This window comes from Bufo bufo, chromosome 8 (assembly GCF_905171765.1).
Source record: "Bufo bufo chromosome 8, aBufBuf1.1, whole genome shotgun sequence".
Classification (NCBI taxonomy): domain Eukaryota; kingdom Metazoa; phylum Chordata; class Amphibia; order Anura; family Bufonidae; genus Bufo; species Bufo bufo.
In genome coordinates this window covers 194,345,012-194,372,575 of record NC_053396.1, presented here as the reverse complement: position 1 = coordinate 194,372,575, position 27,564 = coordinate 194,345,012, and the positions used below count along the sequence as shown (strand labels likewise).

At 43.5% G+C, this 27,564-nt stretch overlaps 1 protein-coding gene across 2 annotated transcripts in view; it reads right to left on the bottom strand.

The window, feature by feature from the left end:
- Positions 1 to 10,110: 10,110 nt before the first annotated feature.
- PLEKHG2 (pleckstrin homology and RhoGEF domain containing G2) overlaps positions 10,111 to 27,564 on the bottom strand; it is a 76,025-nt gene continuing 58,571 nt past the window's right edge. Inside the window, exons 14-21 of one of the 2 annotated variants that reach the window (XM_040442008.1) lie at positions 26,931 to 27,020; positions 25,363 to 25,464; positions 24,838 to 24,876; positions 24,291 to 24,307; positions 18,194 to 18,484; positions 17,560 to 17,670; positions 15,585 to 16,908; positions 10,111 to 14,482 (exon numbers count right to left, since the gene is read on the bottom strand). In XM_040442008.1, the coding sequence (XP_040297942.1) occupies positions 12,084 to 14,482; positions 15,585 to 16,908; positions 17,560 to 17,670; positions 18,194 to 18,484; positions 24,291 to 24,307; positions 24,838 to 24,876; positions 25,363 to 25,464; positions 26,931 to 27,020 (4,373 nt within the window). In that variant the 3' untranslated portion in view covers positions 10,111 to 12,083. The remainder of the gene's footprint in view (positions 14,483 to 15,584; positions 16,909 to 17,559; positions 17,671 to 18,193; positions 18,485 to 24,290; positions 24,308 to 24,837; positions 24,877 to 25,362; positions 25,465 to 26,930; positions 27,021 to 27,564) is intronic. The other variant, XM_040442010.1, reaches the window with a different exon arrangement.

Below are 27,564 nucleotides of genomic sequence, written 5' to 3'. Positions count from 1 at the left end.
GGGCGGAGTCCACAAACAGGAAATACTCTAGGATATACAAGATTTTCCTTCTATGGTGTACTGATAGAGAGGTAGTTCCCTCAGATCCTCCTCTCTCTGCGATTTTACAGTTCCTTCAGGATGGTCTAGACAAGGGTCTAAGCCCATCTACGCTCAGAGCTCACGTCTCTGCCTTGTCGGCATGTATTGGTAGGCCGATTGCTCAAGACCACCTAATCAGGAGGTTCCTTAAAGGAGCTCAGAGACTTAAACCTAGCATCCTGAGACCGACCCCTGATCGGGATCTAGCAATAGTGCTAAAAGGGTTGTGTTTCCCCCCCCCCCCTTTGAGCCTTCAGAGGAGGTAGACTTGAGATGCCTATCTCTCAAAGTCACATTTCTATTAGCTATTACCTCGGCTAAAAGAATTGGGTAACTTCAAGCTCTAGGAGCAGCAGAGCCATACTTAACTTTCCTCCAGGACAGGTTCCTGTTGAGATTCCTGCCAACCTTTCTACCAAAGGTTCCTTCATTTTCAAATATTAATCAGACTATAACACTACCAAAGTTTTCCCCTGCTCCAACTTCTCCAGAGGAGGAAAGGTTACTCACCCTGGACATCCTAAGAGTTCTAAAGGTGTATTTGGACAGAACAGCGGATTTCAGAAGATCAGAAAATCTCCTTCTATACTACTCGGGGAAAAACAGAGGGCTTAAAGCCTCCAACCCCACTTTGAGTAGGTGGATTAAATAAGCTATCCGTCTGGCCTTTCTGTCCCAAAACTTGTCACCTCCGTCATTTGTGTCTGCCCATTCGACCAGGGCAGTATCCACGTCTTATGCCGAAAGGAAATTAATTCCTTTAGACCAGATTTGCACTGCCGCCTCTTGGAGTTCCCATAACACTTTCATCACACATTATCGTGTAGACGTGAGACGAGCAGAGGGAGCTGCCTTTGGACACTCTGTTCTAAGTGCTGCTCTCCCATAGGAGGAGGGAGAGATTATATTGCAGAAGGCCTCGATGGTAAGGTGTGTCTTTTTGCTGATGACACAAAGATTTGTAACAGGGTTGATGTTCCTGGAGGGATACACCAAATGGAAAAGGACTTAGGAAAACTAGAGGAATGGTCAAAAATCTGGCAACTAAAATTTAATGTTGATAAGTGCAAGATAATGCACCTGGGATGTAAAAACCCAAGAGCAGAATATAAAATCAGTGATACAGTCCTAACCTCAGTATCTGAGGAAAGGGATTTAGGGGTCATTATTTCAGAAGAATTAAAGGTAGGCAGACAATGTCATAGAGCAGCAGGAAATGCTAGCAGAATGCTTGGGTGTATAGGGAGAGGAATTACCAGTAGAAAGAGGGAGGCGCTCATGCCGCTCTACAGAGCACTAGTGAGACCTTATTTGGAGTATTGTGCTCAGTACTGGAGACCATATCTCCAGAAGTATATTGATACTTTGGAGAGAGTTCAGAGAAGAGCTACTAAACTGGCACATGGATTGCAGGATAAAACTTACCAGGAAAGGTTAAAGGACCTTAACATGTATAGCTTGGAAGAAAGACGAGACAGAGGGGATATGATAGAAACTGCTAAATACATAAAGGGAATCAACAAGGTAAAAGAGGAGAGAATATTTAAAAGAAGAAAAACTGCTACAAGAGGACATAGTTTTAAATTAGAGGGGCAAAGGTTTAAAAGTAATATCAGGAAGTATTACTTTACTGAGAGAGTAGTGGATGCATGGAATAGCCTTCCTGCAGAAGTGGTAGCTGCACATACAGTGAAGGAGTTTAAGCATGCATGGGATAGGCATAAGGCCATCCTTCATATAAGATGGGGCCAGGGGCTATCCATAGTATTTAGTATATTGGGCAGACTAGATGGGCCAAATGGTTCTTATCTGCCGTCACATTCTATGTTATATGCACTGGCTCCCCGTCCAACAACGGGTGATGTTCAAGATTGGATGCTTCATGCATAGGGTATTCCATGGTGTGGGGCCCTTGTACCTGCGACGTAAATTCACCAGGTACGCCCCGTTGAGTACATTGAGGTCTAGTAACTCTGCGAATTTTAACATCCCGCAAGTTAACAAGATCAGACGTGGAGGTAGATCCTTTTCGGCTCAAGGGGCCAGATTTTGGAACCATCTACCTCTGGCCCTGAAAATGATTCCCAGTCTTCTCTCATTCAGACGTGCACTGAAAACCTTACTTTTCAAACAGGCGTTTGATCTTCCTATATAACACTTATTTGGTTTATATAATTTTGGGGGTTTTCTCAAATCTTAGTCTATAAATTTACGGTTGGTTCTTTTATTTTAAAGATACTTTTTCCCCACGTTTATTAACTTGTTTTCTTCACATTCTCTATATCTCGTCCGAACCCTTTGAACCTTGAGATCCCCCTACCTTCCTCCCCTTTTTCTTGACTCTCCATTTGATAAATGCTAGGAAATTGGTCTCTGGAATAGGTGCCTTATTCTCTAGGCCTTTGTGGCCCATGGCAAAGTGTCATGCCTTCTTTTTTCCACCCTGTTGAATTAGTCAGCTAAGCGCATCGAGGCCTGAAGGGTAAGACTGCGTGTACATAAGACTATACATCATCATCATCATGTATATATATATATATATGCTTACACGAAGATCTTTTTGCCCTCCCAATTTGTGTAAGGTCCTTGCTACTTCCCCACTTGTGCTGCTGGTTAGGACGAAAGGGAGGCGTCAATTTTAACGTAAATTTGTTTTCCCTTAGTCCTAACAGCAGCACACAAATTTCCCACCCTCTAGAGTTGTGTGGATTACTTGTTAAAGAAAGCGACCCCGTCCAGACAAGGGGCAGGTTATATAGGGGTGGGCATCAATTAATTAATTAATTAGATACTTGGCAGAAATTTTTTGTTCAATAAAATTCCGCCTGTGCTGACCAGCTTCACAGGGGCAAATCCCCCACTTGTGCTGCTGTTAGGACTAAGGGAAAACAAATTTCCGTCAAAATTGACGCATGTCTCTTCTGACAATGCTTATGTATCAGCCTTGACCTACTCACCTTGTATTCCTTGCGCTTTTATGATAATACTGCAGTAAAACTTGAAAATATAGCATGCGGGCCGAACGCCATGTTTATGAAGCCCCCGCCATCCCTTTCTCTACACATACGATGTGTCGGGAAAAGCAGGCAAAGTTTCAGAATCAAGCCAAGTGCCGTCACTGTTCTTTGCTTGTACATCTCATGGTGACCCCAAAACCTGCAGTCCCAGGGACATTAAAGGGGTTTTCCAAGATATTTTTTTACTGATGGCCTATCCAGCTGTTTGAGAAGACACTGGTTCTCGCAGTAGTCCCGCGGCCTTCTCTCAGCAGTGACATCACATTCATCGGTCACAAGGCCTAGGCGCAGCTTAGCCTCATTGAAGTGAATGGGGCTGAGCGCACTATACAATGTACGGCGCTGTGCTTGGTGAGCTGAGAGAAGGCTCTGGGGCTACTGCGAACAGGTGATAGGCGGGGGTCCCAGGAGTCAGAAACCAACCAATCAGTGGAAATATCTTGGAAAACCCTTTTAAAATAGCAGCTGTGACTGCAAGGGAGAGCAGGCCAGGCAAGCACGCTGCTCTCTCCATCGAAGTCTATGGAAATGACTGAAACAACTGTTCATACAGTAACTCCCATAGACTATAATGGAGAGGAAAGTACATTCTGTCCGGCCCTCTCTCCTTTTATTTCAATTCTCAGCCTGAATTGGCTATTATTATTTTTTTGCTTGACACAACAGGGGTCTCAGGACTTCCCAGCGTGTAAGTAAAAATTTAGTATAGCTACAGTTATTCACTGAAATCTATATGTATAGCGCCACCTGCTGTTTATTACATTTTTCTATCCTGCTCACTGAGATGGAAGCGCATGCTCTCTTCTCACTTTAAACCGCCATCCGGTTGCAGCAAAAAGGACACGCCCCCTGAGCTGTCAGCATGAAATAGATCTAGCAGAGCAATGAATGGGGAGATCTCTGGATCCATGTGAGGTACAGGGCTGGTTCTAGCTTTGTTAGAAAGAGATTGTCAAGTACTGTATGATGTCTCATTTTTTACATTAATCATGGGATAACTCCTTTAATTGTACTATATTTATTATACATAACATTTAATGTTTTTATTTTACAGGTGGCGTTGGAGTCCCTACACTTCTACAGTCTCCATCTAAGGCTACTTTCACACTAGCGTTTTTTGCGGATCCGTCATGGATCTGCAAAAACGCTTCCGTTACAATAATACAACCGCATGCATCCGGTTGTATTATGTCTTCTATAGCCGTGACGGATCCGTCTTGAACACCATTGAAAGTCAATGGGTGACGGATCCGTTTTCGATTGAGTCAGGGCACATATTGGGCACTACATCGCGGACAGAAAAACGCTGCTTGCAGCGCTATTCTGTTCACGATGGGGACGCAACCAAACGGAACGGAATGCATTCTGGTGCACTCAGTTTCGTTCAGTTCAGTTTTGTCCCCATTGGCAATGAATGGGTTCAAAGCTGAAGCGTTTTCTTCCGCTATTGAGATCCTATGACGGATCTCAATAGCGGAATATAAAACACTAACGTGAAAGTAGCCTAAAACTGTCTCTGACTTCACAGCTGTAGTTCTCTGGAAACGGCGAGTTCCCCGCCAGGTCAGTAGAAGAAGAACTCACAAAAGGGGTGTCCGGCGAGATCACATTTTTTATTTAATAAGCCAGGGATGGCCAACCTGCGGCTCTCCAGCTGTTGCAAAACTACAATTCCCAGCATGCCCAGACTGCCTACAGCTATCAGCCTGCAGCAGGGCATGGCGGGAGTTGTAGTTTTACAACAGCTGGAGAGGCGCAGGTTCAGCATCCCTCTAACAGGCAGAATGGGTTTAAAAAACGAAAAGAAGCATTACTCACAGATCGTTCACCGCTGCTGTTCTGACGCTTACTGGGTCTCCGCACCGTGGTCCCGGCTCGACATACAGGAAATGGGATGAGATGCTTGCACAGCCAGTCATCGGTAGCATTGGTGACCTGCTTCACCCAGTGATTGGCTTAGGGGTCATTGCCTATGTCAAGCCGAGACCAGGAAGCATGGACCCGGTCAGCGTCACAACGCCCTATGGGCGGGAAATCAGTGAGGGGAATAATGCTTATTCTTTCCCTTTGGGACATTGATCATTCAACGTACGTCTGTTTATTGGCATGTATTTGTCACACGTCTTTTATTGTGCAAAATTCTGCAACATTTACCCACTTATGTTATATCACAACACTTTTTAAAGTGGTCTGTGTTTTAGGACTAGTTTTTTGTTTAGATCCGTTTGAACGATTTTAAAGAGGTTGTCTCATCTGGCCGTTACTAAGGCGAGATGAGACACAGTCCTGACCACCTCCTGGCTGGGAAAACAGCAGAGCACTGTTCCTGTAGCTCTCATTGGCGTGCATGAGAGCAGATGAGACAACCCCTTTAAAACTGCTGAAACAGTGTAGCACAACAAGGAATGCTGTCTCCCTTTGCTTGGTGTGCTACGCTCTTTCCGTAGCTCTCATGCACGGTAATGAGAGCTACAGGAACAGCAGAGCACCAGAACGCTCTGCTGTTTTCCCAGCCGGGAGGTGGTCAGAACTGTGTCTCATCCCACCTTAGTAACGGCCAGATGAGACAACCCCTTTAACGCTGTTTGCAAAGTTGCTGATTTCTGCATGCATTGGATCAATAAAAAAAATGGAAATGTTGCACCGAGGAGAGAATATGCCGCCGCACCGCAGGGAAGTGGAACGGCTGCCATACGGGGTCCTTGTAGAGGCTGATTCCTCAAGAGGTCATTGAAATCAGTCAACACAGATGAATTGTAGTAATGGCCGGGGCCTCTTTTATTGACAGTACAAAATGATTACACAGATGTAATGTACACTTATATAAAATGAGCCGCAGGTAATGAGGATTAATAACTGCTCGTATGTATTTACACAGGTGACTTTATATTACACCACCCCAGTTTACCTACCATGGGGCTCAGTCTTTATTACACCCCAACAGTAGAGTCTAATATCGCAATGGATGTCAAGAATATGTGAAGTCACAGCAAACTATTGCTACGTACCATTTGGAACTGGAGCAGTATTGGTCCCCAAATATTCTACTGTACAATGCCATTGTGTCCCCCCAACATAGCCCTATCATACTGTAGTCCACAGGGCAAGCACTTGTCATGAAAGCGGGTATCATTCTGTCCCTACATTACAATCCAAATTTGGTTCGGTTAATCTAAGACTGATTAATTTGGTCTTGTGTTATTTAAAGGGACACTCCATAACAGACTGATAAAAAATATATATATGTGTAGTCAGTGTTGGTCCAGTGATCCTGCAGGTACCAGTATGTACAGCACATTTTCCCAGCTGTGATATACTGCCCATACTGGTGTGGATAAGCAGCTTCGCACAGGGTTCCTGAGATAACTATAAGGAACAGTTCAGTAAGTATTAGAGGGGTACTCCAGTCAGAAGCAATCACTGGATAGGTGATAATTGCTAGGTGAGTGGGGACTTCATCGATTACAAGAATGGTGGACCGTGAACCCGAGTTCGGGAAAAGTTTTTTTACAGTACAAATTAACTTATAAAGTTATTACGCGAAGCAATAACTTCAGCTCATCGGAGCCAATACATTCTAATACTGTACGGAGCTCCTGCTCCATACAGTATTAGAACGAAGTTTTATGCGAATGTTTCATCCGAAGTCGATTCGCTCATCCCTACTGATTACCTATCCAAGTACAGCTCAGCCCCATTCACTTCAATTAACTGCGCCTAGGCCACGTGACCGATGAACGTGACGTCACTAGCCTAGAGAAGGCTGCGGTACCACTGTGAGTGCCGGTGCCCTCTCAATCAGCTGTTTGGCAGGGGTCAACCCCCACCAATCAGATACCGATGACCTATCCAGAGAATAGGTCTTCAGTATAAACGTCACAGAAGACCACTTCAATGAGTTCAGATTTCTATTATTGCATTGTATCAAGTCATAATAGAATTTCCGGATGTTTCTGTATTATTCCGAAATTGTGACAGTCCTGTACCTAAGGCGTCTCTTGTCTGCACTGTTCACGTTTCTTTATTTCTTTTTTAACGTGACTTGTCTAATTGTATCAGTTGTTAGTTTCAATACTTCTATAAATTGATCTGTTTTTCTCCACGCTCATATGCATGACAGAGGCCAAGATGACAGATTTACATGAAGGATCGCAGCATTACTTCGATCACGACATGGCTTCAGGGATTTCCTACGGGATGAAAAGATTAAAAGTGACCTAGCAACATACGCGGCCACCGTTCCATTAGGAGTTCTGAAAAAAGCGGAGTGCTCCGTTATTTCCGGCAGTCTAATAGGAGTGAATGGAGTGGTGGCCACACTTGCATGGTGCACTCTATATTAATTTTTATGGGAAGTGAATGGAGGGCACGCCGAGTGTGCATGGTGCACTCTCATTCACCGTGGGGGCTCCTTTGTAGAGATAGGTGTGTTCCCCAGAGCCTAGCCATCACCTAGCTATAATGGCCGCTGATACTAGCATTAATCCTAGATTTTAAGTAAACGTGTTGTCTTTCCTGTTCCCATGCTGACGCTGGAACGCATAATAGATACTGGTTCAGTATCTGGTGCCAACCACTTCAGACACACACCTATAACATGAGTGGTGTTTAGGGTCAATACACTACTGGGTATACCAGTGTTGTCACATGAAGGCTACCCCTGTCCTATTTGACAATATGGATGTCATAGAGGGGGCCCCCTACTTGGGATCCCCTTCTATGAGTCAGAAGGTAGAGGATCTGTAATAGCAGCTCTCACTCTGGTGGACCCGAGCCCTCCATGTATTACATGGATGTTAGCTCTGAAGTCTGTAGAAATGAGAACGCAGCTCAGAACTGTAACACCCGCTGCTATATAGATGGGGGAGCAGTGTCAGCATGCCTGGGGCGGCGTGACCAGGATATCCAGTTTTTAATACCCAGAGCTGCAGTCGCATGTGCCATGGAGGCAGGGCGGACTGGCAACTTAAAGTGGCCCTGGAAAAAAAAACTGGCAAGTGGCAAATCCAAATTGACAGAAGGTGGAAGGAACGCAAGTAAGCGGGCTCAGCCATACCACTGGTGGGGTGAACTGTGCTGCAGGAAGCCATGGTCTATTGTGCCCACCACAGTATTCAAGGGTAAACCCATCCTGACAATGGTAATACAGTTGCATTCAGGAGAACACCTGTGGTACCCTGCTACATACAAAAGTACCTGATACTCCCATTGTTAATGTTAAGAGGTTCAGATTGTTACATATCCGTTGGCCTGAGGAGGGCTCAAGTGGTCCTATGGGCATTGGCCCACCAGGAAATTTCCCTGTAGGGTCTATGGCCAGTCCGCCCCTGCATACAAGCAGACCCTTGACACTTAGTTCTCTCGACTCTGTGTATTGAGCACTTCCGCAGTCCATCCCTTCTGAGTGACAGCTGTAGGGATCTCCTGATTGGACTCTACAGCCAAACAGAGGAGGGAGGCTGTGGAGTCAAGGTCACTCAACATGAAGAGACCATCTCCATGGCATTTGCGAACAAGGCGCCGGAGGACTAAAAGTTGGATTTTCTGGTTATGCAGTGTGCACAGATTTCAGGTATGCTTACAATGTCCATTTGGGACAATCCTTTTTCAAGGGAGAGTGTCAGCAGTTTTGACCCCTCCAAATTGCTGTCAACAGTATACAGATGAGGGGGTCATCTGTATACTGTTGACAGCAGTTTGGAGGGGTCAAAACTGCTGACACTCTCACTTGAAAAAGGATTGTCCCAAATGGACTGTCTCTTTGCCCTGTTGGCACAAATAGACCTCGTAGTATGGGGTCTCCTGCTCTGCGTGTATTTAATGGTTGCCCTTTCATCTCAGCTGGTCCTGTGTAATTCTTCATATTTACTATAAAAAAAATAACTCACTTGCAAAAACTGAAGCAAAGTGAATGATGACGCATAATGCAACACGTCACGAGAAAAGGAGCTGATTTTCCAAGAGTGGGCAGATATTTCAGCAGGTCTTAGAAGACACCTACATCTCAATGGCTACCTTAAAATGAGCGCCTCCCAAGACGGAGGAGAATGACTATAAGTGATCAGATTCTGAAGCCGGTTGGCGGTTTTGCTCACATACATTACTTCTTACCGTCTCTACATTCTCTAAACTAGCAACCTACTTTTCCTCACCTCACAAACACAACCTCAAAGGGGTTGTCCCCGTTTTTGTTAGAAGGTGCATCCATCTGAAAAGCGAATTCCCCCGAAACCAAACAACCGATAGAACATGAGATATATCTGATTGCCATTGTCTTTGTAATTGTTATTCTCCCACATTTATTTCAGTGGTACGGTTTGCAGAGTTTTAGTCTGTGTGTAGGGACAGATTGCAGCTTCCACGTACAGACCAAAAAGATGCGGATCTGCAAAAAATACGGATGACCTATCCTTGTTCGCAAATCGGTTGTATCTTTTTTTGCAGGGCTACGGAAGGGACATTCGGATGCGGACAGCATACGGTGTGCTGTCCAAATTTTTTGCAGACCAATTGAAATGAATGGGTCCACATCTAATCCGCAAATAATGCAGACCAAAAATACAGTCGTGTGAATGGAGCCTAAGGCTAAGTTCACTTGTGGCGGATTTGCTGCAGGTTCTACACAGCAGCAGTAGTGACCAATACAAGTGCATGGGGTTTTCAAAACCGCTTCTTCATGTGGCAGGAAAATCCGAGTATGCTATAGATCCGTGATGGCTAACCTCCGGCACTCCAGCTGTGGTAAAACGACAACTCCCAAGATGCACACTTGCTTGGCTGTTCTCAGAACTCCATAGAAATGAATGGAGTATGTTGGGAGTATGTAGTTTCACCACAGCTGGAGTGCCGGGGGTTAGCCATCATAGATATTCAACTCCTCACAAATGCCCATTCTTGTGCTGGAAAGTTGTGGCTATTACCTTGGGCACATCCATGGATGGCTCCATGACAGATTCACAGCCAAATCCATGCTGGAAATTATATGCCATGTGTGAACCTTGGGTACATCCACATGGGATGTATATTGAATGGAAAAATCATCCATCGCAAATTTTGTGGCAAAATTGACAAGGAATCTGCAGAGAAATCAACATGTCGATTTCTCGTCTTGCTGCAGATCAGCCACGCGTTTCACTCCCTGCCTTGCAGGTCAGCTTCTGTGCTGATTTATTTTCTGCATGTAAATGAGTTTTTTTGTAAAATCTCATCCACTTTGCTGGTACTGTAATATTTTAAATCTGGATGGAAAACATACCGATAAAAGTGATCATTTTATTGTCTAAAAAGACAGGAGCAGAGATCCTGCTGAACATGTCAGGTTGTGATTTGTAAGTAGTTGCTTTTTTGCATGGGATGTTACTTAAATCTGTAAAGTGCTAAAATGAGAGAATGACATAAGTGCTCAGACTGGAGGATGTCGCATTCGTCCAAGATTTCATTGTACTGCATATTTTCACTTGACAAATGGTGGGGGTGATGCTCCCCTGACATTTGTTTTGACCTACATTAGAAAGGACTAAGGGGGTCATTTATTAAGACCAGTGTCTTAGACGCAGGCTCTGGTGTTTTAGAAGCAGGCGCCGGCCTCTACATAACTTCGCCGCATCCTCCGCTGGTCTCCCTTTGGATTTGTTGAAATTCGACATGCCCGACACTCGTCTCCCATGCCTCAGCTGTCGGAGGATAGTTAGGAAGCCTCAATACAGCCAGCTGCAGTTCTCCCTGCAAAGCCGGTTGGCTGTGAGTACTTCTGTGCAGGGGAAATTTTGTAGGGAACGCAGCACTAAATTGGCACTGCGGCCCTTTATTCTCAAGACCAGTGGTTGGACCCCCAATGATCATCCAAGCAATATGCCATCACTTTTTTATGGAATGCAGGCTATATATAAGGGTCTGGCCTTTGACAGGAGGGACGTAAGCCACTGAGAATTTCTTCTTTGTGTCGAGATTAAAGCAATTTGGATAAGAGTGACGAAATTTCTGAAAATGATGTTCCCTAATGAAGGCACTACTCATGAGTTCACAGACCTTCTACAATGTAGTAAGTATTTGTTCAAGACAAGAGGTTCCTCTGGATGGTCCAGGCTCTAACATTGCAGAGAGGCCCTGCTACAAGGGGATGTGAAAGGTTCAGGAGAAGACCCAGGTGAAGACGACTTTGGGTTCATTTACCGTTTATTTTTTGTTTTTGTTTTGATGGACCTGAGGATTCATAATCCGACATGACCATTTACATGGATATGTGGATCACAAGGAATGTATTCCAGCACCATGAGTTCACAGACCTTCTACTATGTAGTAAGTATTTGTTTAAGAAGAAGACCCTGAATCCACCAAAAGACAAGTGGTTCCCCTGGATGGTCTAGGCTCTAGGATTGCAAAGAGGCTCTGCTACAAGGGAATATGAAAGGTTCAGCAGAAAACCCAGTTGAAGACGACTTCGGGATAATTTGCCCTTTTGGTGGTCCTGAGGAATTACATGGACATGTGGATCACAATCAAGGAGGAATATATTCTTCCAATTATGAATGGTTTTCTATATGGCACATTTTTATGTGTAGTATCTACAGTATGTATCCCATAAAGTTATCCCTTATACTTATGTTTTGTACTATGAAACAGAATACACTGCAATAAAACGACTCTCATGACATATTGTCTTGCGTCCATAACTTGGTGGGGGGGTGATAAAGGGTATTAAAAAGTATCAACGTATACCTTCTTCTGGTGTACGTTTGGCAATACAAAGACTTCAAGGTGGATCTTTGCAGCGAAAAACATAGTTCATTGGTAAGTGCAACTTCAGTGAACCTCCTACTATTAAGTCCTGCTGACTGACCATCTTGTGGTCCGCCATATTGGCACATAACAATGCTCTACATAGAAACAAAGTGCAGACTGGTATATTATTGTGTCTTATGTTTGGCATGTATTTTTCTTCTAGAGGACATCTCTTTTTTTTATACTGGAGCCTTCCCACCCTCATCATTTTTTCTTGTAATTCACATTTTTATGCTCTAAGGTGCTTCCATTAACGTTTATCTTTCTTGAAGAGAATGTCTCTGGAGCTTGCAGCAGGGGGTGTGTTAGACTCACCTGGGCGTTACTAAAAGATGCAATTCTGCCACTTCCACCAATTTGTATGTTAACAGTGGTGGAATAGCTTGCCTTTAAAGTGGCTTTTTCTTTGGTGTCATTAGAGTCCATCTTCTCTGTACTTTCATAATGCTCTAAGATTTCGCTAGGCTCTTCCATCTGGGAATGTGAAGCCGTGAAATTCAAGGAAGTGTTATTGTTGAAGAAAAAATTTGGTCCTTCATCCAGAGACTTGCATTGTCTGAATGAAGATGAAGACCTCAAGTCATACTTCTTTTCGAAGTTTGTAGATTTCTGTGTTTTGAAGGGCACATACTTTGTGCGTAGTTCACGGACATCGGGCCAATGGATGCTGGTTAACTCGTGAGCACTGATTCCAGTGGTATGGGAATTTGACTCAGAAGCCAAACACGGGGGTGATCTGCTTGAACACCAAAATTTATTTTCTTCGTTCAAGGACCCAACTGGTGAATGCAGAGCCCTTGGGCTGATGGGATTGTCTCCAGTGCTGTGTATATTACTTACAAAGGATCTCCTTGAATGGAGAGGAAATCCAGGAGACCAGGGACAAGGTGGAGGACTTGTGCAAGTCGGAGTCGAATTTGCAGATGATGAAGATGATCGCTCCAGATTACTAAAGGAAAGAGGAGTAAATGAACATGCTCTTGTCTTAGAGAAGGATGGGACTCGCGGAGATTTTGGACATACTGGGTTTTGACTTGGGGGAGGAGAAAACATTCTAGAGCGTAATGTCAGTGGGGACTGAACCCGCGAATTTGGTTCAGATACTGTGGATGATGGAGTTTGCCTAACCGATGGTGGACAAGGGATTGCGATAAGGACTGCTGAACCAGGAGAAAGACAAACTGGTCTGTCTGTATTATTTCCCTTTTGGTAGGCAGAAGATAAAGACTTGTGGGATCCTTCATTTGTTGAAATAGTTGGTGCTGTTTTGGAATCCAGTTGATTTGCCTCACCGACTTTTCGGTTTTCTGCCAAAACTGTATTCTTAAGGGCTCTGGGATCACTTAGTAAAAGTCCAGAATAAAGTGAATTTCTGTATGGTGATGGGCTAGGAATAGAGGGTTGGGACATTATGACTGGAATGTGTGTGTCTGAACTTCTAGACTTTGTCATGGGGCTTCTTCTTGGAAGAGTCTGCAGAGACTCTAGGTTATGTTTGGACATTGTTACTGCTTTCGACAACTTCCTCTGCAAAATTGGAGGAGATAAGAAGCCAGGGGTTGCCACAGCTGCCTGCTGCTTTTTAATTTGTGAATTTGGCTTGATTATACCTTGAAATTCTTTGTCAGTCAAAGTGTTTGCCTTAAAGGACGATGAACGAGTAGCCATATTTAGTTTTTTTGAGGTGTTTGCATTTTTGGAGGATGGACTAGAAAGTGAAGAGTCAAGCTGCAGACGTTGCATGACATCCATAACTGCTGGGGAGACTCCCCTGACTTTTTGTGATTCAGAGGTGGTAATTGCAGGTGAATTGTGTGATGGTGTACTGTTATTGTCCAAGCTTGTATGGTCTTCATTCTTTTGAGTGTTTATGGGAGCAGGGGACTTTGTTCCACATGAATTAGTAGGCTCATCGCTATTGGCTCTGGTTTCATATGATAAATCAACCAGCTCCTTCATATTTATGATAACCATAGTCTCTGGATCTTCACCAGAAGTTTCTTCTGCTTTATTTATAGTGTGCTGATCATCTGTGTGGTGCTTGGATGCCTCAGGTTTTATTAATTCAACTTGTTTTTCTTCAAAGTCATGGATTTCTGAAATGGCTGCTGTTGGTTCGACTTGAAGGTTATTTGATGCCATTGAGAAGTTGACTTTCTCTGGTACATTGATCTCTAATTCACTAGTTTCCCATTCCTCGCAATTATCACAGGTCACAGGAGATTCTTTAACTTTTACTAAGCATGGTTCAGATGTATGGATGTTGCCTGATGTGGCATCATTGGAGGTCGGTGTTGGTTCATGAGTGGATTCATAATTCACATGTGGTTTTTCTTCCTGTTTACACACATCAAATGAGAGCTCTTGGCATTCCTTTATTTCTGTAGGATATCTCTCCTCTGCAGGTAAAGCTACTTCAGCTAACTTATCTGGTGTTGGTAACGGGACTTGTTCTTTTGTAGGGTACCGGATTATTAAGGACTCCTTTTTCAGAAGATCCAAAACGCTCTCACGTGCTGCTGGAAGGATGAGACCATTTTCTTGAACACAATTAATGTGAAGCAAGGTCTCATGAATCTTGAGATGTCCATACAACTGGGGTTCTACATTAAGGAAAAAAAAACATGAATGAAAACAAAAATCCTCATAAGTAGTTGACAACATAAAAATTGCATTTGCGAATCTGTGGGCAGCACTGTAAGTATCTGTAATATTTAAAGGCTAATGACACCTGTGAGGGCATTTTTTTTTTTTACTTAAATGTATGTATTTTGTCTGAGAAACGTGTTTGTAATAGATTTTGATGAAAAGTTTTGCTTTGCCTGGTTTCTGCGGCTTCTATGTTTCAGAGTACATAGCAGTCTGCAGAATGCTGTTCACAGTGAGATTTGTCATACTGGCAGCCTTATGACCTCTTTCTCCTGATCTATCTTTTAAGCTGATTTTGATTTGGCCATCAATACACTTGGGAGAGGAGTAAGAGGGTCTGGAGACCAAGCCATAAGTCTCATTTATTTCACTGTGAACATTATTTTGTAGCCTGCTATGTACCGTGATTTATGGTACTTTTGACTTTTGATAGGTTGACCCTCTCACTTTTGCCACAATATGATTTGCATGTGCTAACTTTAGTTGGGGCATGAGGATCCCTTTTGGTTTTTCTTTTCTATGTATTCGTGATTCATGGAAGCTGCAAAAGCCACAAGAAGCACATTTTTGGGTAAAAAACTACTACAAACAATGTTTTTCAGCCAAAAGGGCATGTATTTAAGTAAAAGGGAATATGCTCTTAAGATGTCCTTTAAAGAGAACCTGTCACATACAGTATATACTACTGTAACCACAGGCATGACATAACAACAGGTGTCCGGATTAGCACTGCAGTATTTTAGAGAAATCATGGTTTTAATAAGTGTCAGGCTTGGGGAGAAGTGTCCACTGGGCGACTTCTCATCTGGCTTCATCTTGTCAATCAAGTTGAGTAATGTAGGGAGAGCTTGACACTAGCTGCAGGCCATCAATACAACCCCAGTCACCAAGCTTTATGAGGGCATGTACACATCATAGAGGGAGGTCTCCCATTTCAACACCCAAGCTTGGAAGACATGCTGCATCCATACTATTTATTTGAATTACCAACATGCAATGCTGCATATTAATCAAAGATGCATGTAAAATGTGTCCTTAGCCTCATATTATTCTTACCTGTCTTTTGTCTGTCACCAGTACTTTCCTCCATGACCTGAGGGAGGGTCTTTACCGTCGCTTTCTTTTGAACATCTGAGGTCTTGATGCCCCCGTGTTTCTTCTGAGTCTTCATCCTGCCGATCTTTTCACTGTACATCTTTGCCAGCAATTGCACTTTGTTAATTATTTTCTCAGAGTTTTCAATAAGACATATATCATCAGCTTCATAGAGACCAATGCTGGAAGAACAGAAAGTTGCTTTATTTGTGTGACCAGGCAAGCCTTCACATCCTGTCTTCACCTGTGAGTCCTGTTTGTTGGTATTCTCTTCCTCTGTGTGTTTCTGTTGTTCCTTTGAAGATTCTTTTTTCGAAGGAACTTCTTTTGGCAATTGACCTCCAATTTCTAAATCAGATTCTTCAACAATGACCAACTCACCACCTGGCTCTTCCTTGTCTTTTCTCCTTGATTTCCCATTTATCAATGACCTCCCAATTTCTGCATTTCTTGGCTTCTCCTTTTCTTTCCAAGCCTTTCGTATCTCAGCACAAGACTTGTACTCTAATTCTTGCTCCTCCAGTTCATCTTTGCTGATTTCTACTTGGGTTTTGGCTACTTCGACAGCCTGGGACAAAGGTTTCCTTTGGCAATTTGCTTGCTTTGATTCTGTAGCACACCCGTTGGTCTTACATTTACTTTTTTCCCGATCTTTCTTGACTTCTTGCTGCAGAATGTAATTGAATCTCAAGATAGAGTCTTTAACCACACCTGTGGGAATGTAGGAAATGCTCTCCTCTTTACTTAGATATGAGGCTCCAGCATCTGCAGTCTCATAGTAATTTTTGATCCTTTCAATCAACAGGCGGTCATCTGGGGTCAGGGTGGAGTCTCTTTTAACCTTCAAGTTTTTTTCTTTCTTTTCTGAAATTGTCTTCTTTGTATCTATTGGTTCAGCAACTTCAACCTTCTCTTTAAACTCAGAAGATTCATCCTCATCTTCACCAGGCAATACTGACAGCTGAACCTTCTCATGTTTAGCATCATCTGTTCTGCAGATGGTGGCTTCATCATCTGCTTGCCTAGGCACTTCCAAGACAGTATTCTCTACAGAGGAGTGTCCGCTCTCTTTGTTCATCAAGTCTTCATCTGATGATCCAATGCAGAAAGGAACCTCAGGGCCATCTTGACTGGGTTCCAGGTTTCTCAGCTCATCCAGAGAGGAAGCTAAGTCACCACTCAAAGATACTTCTGGTGTCTCACCAAGTAAGTTGCAACTTGTTTTCTCAGTCTCAGTGAGGTCTTCTGTGGATCTGGATTGTCTCAGCTCACAGTTTTCAGATACCTAGCCAAAAAGAGACCACAAAAAATATTATTTTGATGGGTAGAAATTTCCTTTAACTGTTTAGATCAAGGGTGCAGAACATTTTTAGTTCAGAGGTCCCCATTGTCAGATTGTCTCATTCCCAAGGACTGCAATGAGAATTTAGTGTTACACTGGTGGCCCATACCTCCGCTTTCCCGCCCCTCTGGTCCCTCTGATGTCCCAGCAGTTCAGACCCACTTACCCTTCTCTGCCTATCAGCCAGCGTTCCACATGTCTCTTTCTGCTGCAGGCTGCAAACTATGCTTCCCGGCTAGGTCTTTTGTGTCTGTGCCTAGGGCACAAGGTCTCTGGCTCTTAAAGGGCTAGTTTGTGTGCTCCCTAGTCTTCATCTGCAAATGGCTGGCCACCTCAGAGTACTTAAGGCACCTGCCCCTAGGGGAGGGTACCTGAGCAATAGGTAGTCTAGTTTGCTAGTTCCATGCAAAGGTGTGGTATTCTTTTTGTCTGCATGTGTACCAACTTCTGCTTGTTTACCGATTCTGACACTCTGTTGCCTGAGCTGACCTGTGCCTTTTTACCGTTTTGACCCTTTGCTGCCTGACCTGACTTTGGACTTGTTTCGTGGACTTGCACAAACTCGGCCTGCCCTGATCTCAGCCTGTTACTGACTATGAGGATTGCCTGATCCCTCGATGCTTGGCACCAGTGTCTCTGGGTCAACACTGGGACTAGTCCAAGAGGTGGTGGTCCGGTGGCTGCCCTGCAGTAAAGTCCAGTTTCCTGTATAGGGAACAAAAGGGTGAATACCAGGGGACGTCCAGGCCCTAGGATTAGCCGGTTGGTTGATGCAGTGGTTCCATACCGACTGCATGTGACATTTGCAAGATCAAGCTGGGTAAAAATAATGCACTGCATTATGCATAGTGCAGGGCCTGAGGGAGCAATGTATGACACAAGGATTCAAAATCCATTATAGAATAAATACCAGTCATCCATTGCTCCTTAGGTCTGCACCAAGCATAACACAGTAGTCATTTTTCCTGGATTACTCCTTTCAGTTGCTTAGCATAAAACTTGTACAACCACATGTGCCCCCATAACAGTGCCAGCCACATGGTCACCCCATATCAGTTCTAGCCACACAGGACACCATTAGTTCATACTTGTCCCTGCTCCTCACAGCTGCCCTTTTCACTGGCATCAAAAATACATGAGAGCAACCACTAGTAGTTTTTTATAGGCTTTACTGTAAATATTTGATATGCTGCATAGGGATTGTATAGGTTCATCCCCAGAGAGTTACCTGCTCCTTATCATCAGGCTTTGCCTCCTCATTCTTCAAAGCCTTGGGCTCCCCATTTATCGGCTCAGCCCGGAGTCCTCTCTGGTTCAGCAGTTCCATTATCTCATCTGTGATGGAAAGACTACCAGACAGAGCATCTTCTGGTAAACAGAAGGAAGAGTCCTCAATGTTGTCCTCACATCCTTCACCTTCACCAGTGGCCTCCAGGATACATGACTCCAGAGTACATATGCTATCCGAAGACTGAAGAGAGGTAGTGGATGGAAAAAGTTCTCCCTCGCTGCCTGCATGCTAGAGGTTAAAGAGAAAGAAACACCATTATGGTTTTTAAGCAAGTATGTCTTATCGTTGACTTAGGTCAGTCAACACTTTAGCAGTGGTTACCCTCCAGTCAGGAGCTCGAAAGTGATATTCTGTTAGATCAGCACCATAAGGGAAGTGTAGTGTTGCAGGCACAGTCGCTGCTGTAGTAGGAGAAGCAGAGCCTCCACGCTCGTGCTGATACTGAGAGCAGCAGCACAGGTGTGAGATTGTCAGGGCCGTATGAGATGTCCTACCTTTTTCAATGAAGCGGCAGAAGGGAGCTATCAGGGGGATAGCCCCCCACTGCTCAATAACTCTTTCTGATGAACAAATTGATTTGTATGAATTGATTTACTCATGTCTGTTATGGACACCTTTAACATGAGAAAATATTTTTACATACAGTACAGACCAAAAGTTTGGACACACCTTCTCATTCAAAGAGTTTTCTTTATTTTCAGGACTATAAAAATTGTAGATTCACACTGAAGGCATCAAAACTATGAATTAACACATGTGGAATTATATACATAACAAACAAGTGTGAAACAACTGAAAATATGTCATATTCTAGGTTTTTTAATGTAGCCACCTTTTGCTTTGATTACTGCTTTGCACACTCTTGGCATTCTCTTGATGAGCTTCAAGAGGTAGTCCCCTCAGGGGCGTAGCTAGAAATGCATGGGCCCCATAGCAAAAAAAATTTATGGCCCCCCCCCCATAACAGTGTCCCTGACAGTGACTGACCCCCAACAGGGGGTGGAGGCCGACAACTATTGTAAGACGGACCCCGCGTTCCTTATGTAAGTGAGCCTAAAGGGAACCTGTCACCAAAAAATCACTTATTAAGCTGTTAATAGTACCTTATAGTGCTGCATAGTAGTTTCCTAATGCACTTTTTCTTCATTTAGCCTCCTTGAGAAATCGATGTTTTATTCAGCCGCTGCCCCGTGCTTCAAGTCAGGTTTGAAGTCAAGGGGGCAGCGGCCTAGGCGTCTCCAATCCTGCCCTCCCCGCCTCCCGCCGCCTTTATTGACACGCCGGATCTCAGTGCCGGGACCTCGCTCCCAGCCCGCATGCGCAGTAAAGGGCTGCTGTATCCTGTAGCGCGATTCCGGCTCGTACACTCAGCCGGCTTCAGTTTCGCTACTGCGCATGCGCCCGCCAGCCTTACATACTAGCGCAGTTACAGAAGATGCTGGGCGCATGCGCAGTAGCGAAACTGAAGCCGGCTGAGTGTACGAGCCGGAGCCGGGATCGCGCTACAGGCTACAGCAGCCCTTTACTGCGCATGCGGGCTGAGAGCGCGGTCCCGGCACTGAGATCCGGCGTGTCAATAAAGGCGGCGGGGAGAGCAGGATTGGAGACGCCTAGGCCGCTGCCCCCTTGACTTCAAACCTGACTTGAAGCAGGGGGCAGCGGCTGAATAAAACATTGATTTCTCAAGGAGGCTAGATGCGGCTAAATGAAGAAAAAGTGCATTAGGAAACTACTATGCACCACTATAAGGTACTACATACTAGTACATACTTTGCACAAGTTTATTATTTACAACTTAAAGGGAACCTGTCACCAAAAAAATCGCTTATTAAGCTGTTAATAGTATTTTTGGGTGACAGGTTCCCTTTAAGTTGTAAATAATAAACTTGTGCAAAGTATGTACTAGTATGTATACTACTATCTAATAATCCTTATCTATCACTTGACACTTCACTAACTTACTGGGGACAGTCAGGACTCCTCTCCACGCCAGACTTTTTCTTTTTACTGTGGCAGACTGCTGGCAGTGCACAAAAGATCAGAATCCATTCATTTCTGTATTGATGACACATCCTGAAGATCAATTAGGCACACTGGGCGCGGGGGGCGGGCAGGCAGGCTCCCGCTCTTCACATTCAAAATAGGCAGCCGGCGGCAGCGTAACGTGACGTCACTTCACTCCGTCACGCCGCACGTGCATGGCTGGCAGTGCAGGAGGCGGAGCACAGGGGTGTGATTAGGCTGTGCCCAGGCACACCTCGTGCGCACGCCTATGGGTACGCCCCTGTTCCGGCCCCCTCCACCACCTACCTCATCTTCTGCCCCGGGCCCGCCTGCTCCAGTCCTGAGTCCTGACTTGACGCGGCTTCCCCCCAGCCAGGCCTGAGCCGCGGACCGCCCACGCCCCACCCACTACACTGGGCGGGCGGTCGGGCCTGGCTGCCAGTGCCTGTGTGTGTGTTAATAAAAAAAATAAAAAAATAAAAATAAATGAATGCGATCCGGACGGGCCCCCAGTGGCGTAGGGCCCCATAGCCACTGCTATGGTTGCTATGGCGATCCCTACGCCACTGAGTCCCCTGAAATGGTTTTCACTTCACAGGTGTACCCTGTCAGGTTTAATAAGTGGGATTTCTTGCCTTATAAATGGGGTTGGGACCATCAGTTGCGTTGAGGAGAAGTCAGGTGGATACACAGCTGATAGTCCTACTGAATAGACTGTTAGAATTTGTATTATGGCAAGAAAAAAGCAGCTAAGTAAAGAAAAACGAGTGGCCATCATTACTTTAAGAAATGAAGGTCAGTCAGTCAGCCGAAAAATTGGGAAAACTTTGAAAGTAAGGGCTATTTGACCATGAAGGAGAGTGATGGGGTGCTGCGCCAGATGACCTGGCCTCCACAGTCACCGGACCTGAACCCAATCGAGATGGTTTGGGGTGAGCTGGACCGCAGAGTGAAGGCAAAAGGGCCAACAAGTGCTAAGCATCTCTGGGAACTCCTTCAAGACTGTTGGAAGACCATTTCAGGGGACTACCTCTTGAAGCTCATCAAGAGAATGCCAAGAGTGTGCAAAGCAGTAATCAAAGCAAAAGGTGGCTACTTTGAAGAACCTAGAATATGACATATTTTCAGTTGTTTCACACTTGTTTGTTATGTATATAATTCCACATGTGTTAATTCATAGTTTTGATGCCTTCATAGTCATGAAAATAAAGAAAACTCTTTGAATGAGAAGGTGTGTCCAAACTTTTGGTCTGTACTGTACGTTAGTGGTAGTGTTGGGCGAGCATGCTCGGTCGAACACCAGTTCGGCTCAGGCATCGCTATGCTCGGCTGAAAATCGCATGTGCTCGAGCCAGTGTATTTAAATCTAATTTAGCCTCTATTTCTGAAAAGTTTCTGGTGGGATTTGAATTCACAACCTTCTACATTACAGCCCAGAATGTTAACCACTACACTATAGAACTGCATGGCCAGTTGCTAATAAAATAAAATACGAGACTTCTGCTCTATAGGAATACTTGCTGTAAAAGTATTCCTATACAGCAGAAGTCTGGTCATGCAACTGTATAGTGTAGTGGTTAATATTCTGGGCTGTGATGTAGAAGGTTGTGAGTTAGAATCCCATCAGAAATAGAGGCTAAATTTAATTTAAACATATACTGTATATAAGTTTTTAGCCATAATATATTTACATATATTATATATATTTAGAATATATAATATATGTAAATATATTATGGCTAAAACATCTGTATTAGTTTCCCACATATTATGCATTCATATATATCAGACGTATGATTTTATCTATATATATACGGTATATATACAGTACAGACCAAAAGTTTGGACACACCTGCTCATTCAAAGAGTTTTCTTTATTTTCATGACTATGAAGGCATCAAAACTATGAATTAACACATGTGGAATTATATACATAACAAACAAGTGTGAAACATCTGAAAATATGTCATATTCTAGGTTCTTCAAAGTAGCCACCTTTTGCTTTGATTACTGCTTTGCACACTCTTGGCATTCTCTTGATGAGCTTCAAGAGGTAGTCCCCTGAAATGGTCTTCCAACAGTCTTGAAGGAGTTCCCAGAGATGCTTAGCACTTGTTGGCCCTTTTGCCTTCACTCTACGGTCCAGCTCACCCCAAACCATCTCGATTGGGTTCAGGTCCGGTGACTGTGGAGGCCAGGTAATCTGGCGCAGCACCCCATCACTCTCCTTCATGGTCAAATAGCCCTTACTTTCAACGTTTTCCCAATTTTTTGGCTGACTGACTGACCTTCATTTCTTAAAGTAATGATGGCCACTCGTTTTTCTTTACTTAGCTGCTTTTTCCTTGCCATAATACAAATTCTAACAGTCTATTCAGTAGGACTATCAGCTGTGTATCCACCTGACTTCTCCTCAACGCAACTGATGGTCCCAACCCCATTTATAAGGCAAGAAATCCCACTTATTAAACCTGACAGGGCACACCTGTGAAGTGAAAACCATTTCAGGGGACTACCTCTTGAAGCTCATCAAGAGAATGCCAAGAGTGTGCAAAGCAGTAATCAAAGCAAAAGGTGGCTACTTTGAAGAACCTAGAATATGACATATTTTCAGTTGTTTCACACTTGTTTGTTATGTATATAATTCCACATGTGTGGATGCCATAGTTTTGATGCCTTCAGTGTGAATCTACAATTTTCATAGTCATGAAAATAAAGAAAACTCTTTGAATGAGAAGGTGTGTCCAAACTTTTGGTCTGTACTGTATATATATATATATATATATATATATATATATATATATTTATATAGATAGATAAAATCATGCTTCTGATATATATGAATGCATAATATGTGGGAAACTACTACTAATGTTTTAGCCATAACATATTTGCATATATTATATTATATTATATATTCTAAATATATATAATATATGTAAATTTATTATGGCTAAAAATGTATATATATGTTTAAATTAAATCTAGCCTCTATTTCTGAAAAGTTTCTGACATGATTTGAACTCACAACCTTCTACATTACAGCCCAGAATGTTAACCACTACATCAGGCATCCTCAAACTGCGGCCCTCCAGCTGTTGTAAAACTACAACTCCCACAATGCCCTGCTGTAGGCTGATAGCAGTAGGCTGTTTGGGCATGCTGGGAGTCATAGTTTTGCAACAGCTGGAGGGCCGCAGTTTGAGGATGCCTGCACTACACTATAGAGCTGCATGGCCAGTTACTTAGAAAAAAAATATTAGACTTCTGCTGTATAGGAATACTTATACAGCATGTATTCCTATACAGCAGAAGTCTCATATTTATTTATTTATTTATTTATTTATTTTAAACTAACTGGCCATGCAGCTGTATTTTATAGTGATGAAGATTCTTGGCTGTAATGTAGAAGGTTGTGAGTTCTAATCCTGCCAGAAACTTTTCAGAAATAGAGGCTAAATTAGATTTAAATGCACTGGGTGTCTCCAAGCACTGACTCCATATATGGACATAGCTATATATGGAGTCAGAGCAGGGACTCCTAAGCTGAACTAGAGTCCCGACACCCTCCCCTCTTCAGAGCAGGGGGTGCCTGGTTTAATGCTGGGGTTCTCCCATTGACTTCCATTGTGCTCGGGTGCTGTGTAGAGCACCCGAGCATTGGGAAGTGTTCTACTCAACACACAAGCACTTTGGTGCTCGACCAACACTAGTGGTTACCGTCCCATGAATACTGTTCCATACACTTGTATAGAAATGAGCCACCCCATTGAAATGAATGGGACAGCTTAGGTGTAATTAATAAACAGTGAAGAGGAGGCAGCGCTGGCACGGCGTGCGCCTTCTCTCCAAACAGCTGCTCGGCGGTGGTGCCAGGTGTCGGACCCCCGGCGATCTGATAATGATAACCTATCCTGAGGATAGGTCATTCATAAAAATAACTTGGACCACCCCTGTAATATACAAAACCTCAATTTCTCACTAGACATACTGTAAAAATATAAGTTAAATAAACGCATATAGTACTTACTTTCATCTGCGCCAAACCTAGGACAAATAAATAGAAGACTGTTACAATGAGCTGGTTGATAAATCTATGTCATAAATCGAAAACTTGGAATTTTTGACCAGGGTTTGTTACCATGATTGCATTTTACTGATTTTGAGCTAAAAATATTTTTTTCCATTTGTCTTTATTAAAAACGTTAAGCTGTTTCTGAGATACAGGGGTTAAAATTCAGTGTGTTTGCAAGCTGTCACTTTCAGTTTTCTTTGAATCCGATGCCTCATGTGTAGCTCTTATCTCTGATCTCCTGACCTCAAAACACTCATTATAGGTCAATCCTCATCAAACTGATAAGAATATGGCTTAACTGATTTTTAACCCCTGTGTTTCAGAAACTGCTGAACATGTTGAATAAAGACCAATTGAAAAAAATTTGGGGGCCCAAAATGGGTAAAATGCAATCACAATAAAATGCCCCCAAAGATGTACATAATCTTTAAAGAATAATTGGTGGCATTATACATAAGAGAAGCATGCAGTAGTTTGCTCAATAAAAAGTGACATTACTCACCACTTTGTTCAAATGCTGCTTGGATCTCTTTGGCGGGCTCTGTGGGAGATAAACAGAAATATTACAACTAATAACAAGAATTTTCTGGATCTTAAAGTGTTTTTTTCAGATTTTTTAATTTGAAGCCCAGCCTGCTGTACCTGTTGTAAAAAGCATACTCACCTGCTCCCTTTCCTGCGTCTTACCTCTCCTCTGAACTCTTCTGGGTCCCTGGCTATAAACTTCCCGATGGACGGGGTCATATGTGCCACTGCAGCCAGGAACTGACGTTAGAGGTGATACGACCCAGCAGTCAGGGACTTGTTACCCTGAGGCCACTTATTGACTGCAGTGGCCCCGATGACCCCATCCATCAGGAAGTTTACAGATGGAGACCAGAAAGACCGAAGAAGAAAGCCACAGAGCCAGAACTGAGCAGCTCGCTGCAGGTGAATATGCTTTTTTTTCCCCAGCAAGTGTATAAGAATTATTCAAAAAGAATGTACTTCATGTGAAATGCATGAATGTTCCCTCTATGACTCTTACCAGAAAGCCTGCGTCCACGGCGGTGCGGAGAGCTGGAGCTTAGACTCTGGAGAGTGAATGACTTCTTGCTCTTTCCCGGGCTGCACATGTAATGAGGAGGTTCTGCAAGAAAAAAATTCAATATGTATGACCACCTATGGCCTGCAGTGCGATTTGCTGAGAAGTAGAGGAGTCACAGGAGGAGTCAACCGGTATTGCATCCTGAGGATAGGTCATCAATATTCTACTCCCGAAAACCCCTTTAGATTAGTAATGCAAGATGAAGCCAAGAGGATCAGAGACTTGCTCTAATTCTAACAGGGTACCATTAGATCCTTTCTCCCACAGACAATAACTGAATCCACAGCTTGATGATATGTATTGTACAGGGTGGGCCATTTATATGGAACACCGCAGGAGAAATGCTAGCACAGGCTTCCAGTATCCGTAGTTTCAGGTGCTGCACATCTCGTATCATCTGAAGGCAATCGTCTATGCTGTGAAGATACGATGTGCAGCACCTGAAACTACGGATACTGGAAGCCTGTGCTAGCATTTCTCCTGCGGTGTTGCTATCAGTGTGTGAAGAGTGGGAGAAGAGGGTTGCATTGACAATCCAACACAATGGGCAGCACATTGAACACATTTTATAAGTGGTCAGAAACTTGTAAATAACTCATGAAAGAATAAAGTTACGTTAAAACCAAGCACACCATTGTTTTTCTTGTGAAATTCCCAATAAGTTTGATGTGTCACATGACCCTCTTCCTATTGAAAAAACAAAAGTTGGATTCAAAATGGCCGACTTCAAAATGGCCGCCATGGTCACCACCCATCTTGAAAAGTTTCCCCCCTCACATATACTAATGTGCCACAAACAGGAAGTTAATATCACCAACCATTCCCATTTTATTAAGGTGTATCCATATAAATGGCCCACCCTGTAGTTTTGGCAAGTATGGTTTTGGGTATTTCAGGATGTATTGCTGGTTTATGATGCCGAAATTTGGATTAACTTTTTTACAGAATCAGAATACTCCTTTGCCATGGGCTGTAACCGGTAAAAATTTGCCTTTTCTTTTCTATTTTCCGACAACCCCCCTTAATCATTAGAGTGTTTGGCTCCAGGGTCGCAGGTTGCCTGACAGTCCATGTTTACTACATAATTTATAATGCTTTTTTCACACATATCTTTCTAAATTAAGGAGCTGTTGGCTGGAAATAAGAATTCTTCTGATGCCACTCCCGAGGCGATGACCTGACTCTTTGTGGTTTTGTCTCTGTTACTAAAAAATCACAACGCCTAAGCAAAAAAACATTGTTTTTGCAACTGTAGCCACCTGCAAGAATGTAAAAGGTCTAAATTTTACAGATTTGCGGCCAGAAACGGTAGAAACATCAAACCTGTCACTTGGGATGTATCAGCCCACTGCTTTACAATTAAAGGGAGTGTAGACTTTTTCAACCATTTTGTATTGCTCCAACGCATCTAAAGTAAAAGCTAATTCGGAACTAATCACAAAAGAGCAACAAATATTTTTGAAGTCCTTTTTAACTCTGCATGGTACTCTGGTACCGTGAGTCCTTACCAGATTGTCTCCGGTTACGGGGAAATGTCCACAAATCCTCCATCCAGGGAGATTTTGGGCTGTCGGAAGAAACTGGCATATCCGTAGAGTCTGTGGCAAGGAAAAAATGTGCAAAATTACTAATTGCACAAAATGAAATGGGTTGTCCCATGAAAAATATAAAAAAATAAAAGAAAGTTTTATAAATAATTAAATATTATTAAAGTTTTAAATAAAGTTTTCAAACCAGCACCTGGATCTGAATACTTTTGTAATTGCGTGTAATTAACAATTTAGTAGAGCCACTGAGCTATTCACTGAAATCTTTCTGTATAGCGCCACCAGCTGTTTGTTCTTTTCCTTATTTCTCTGTCCACCTTACTGATATTTCTGAGGGGGTCGCACATGCTCAGTTCCTTCAACTACCACCAGCTGGATCTACTGTTAGAAGCTGTGACCATGACAGGGAGAGAGCTGCAGGAGCAAGGACACACCCTCTGAGAAAGGACATGCCCCTGAGCTGTAGCGGAACAGACACACCCCCTGATAAAGGACACGCCCCTGAGCTGTGACACGGTGTGAGCTGTAACAGAGCGTACATACCCCCTGAGAAAGGACATGCCCCTGAGCTGTGACAGGGAAAGAGCTAAGGTGC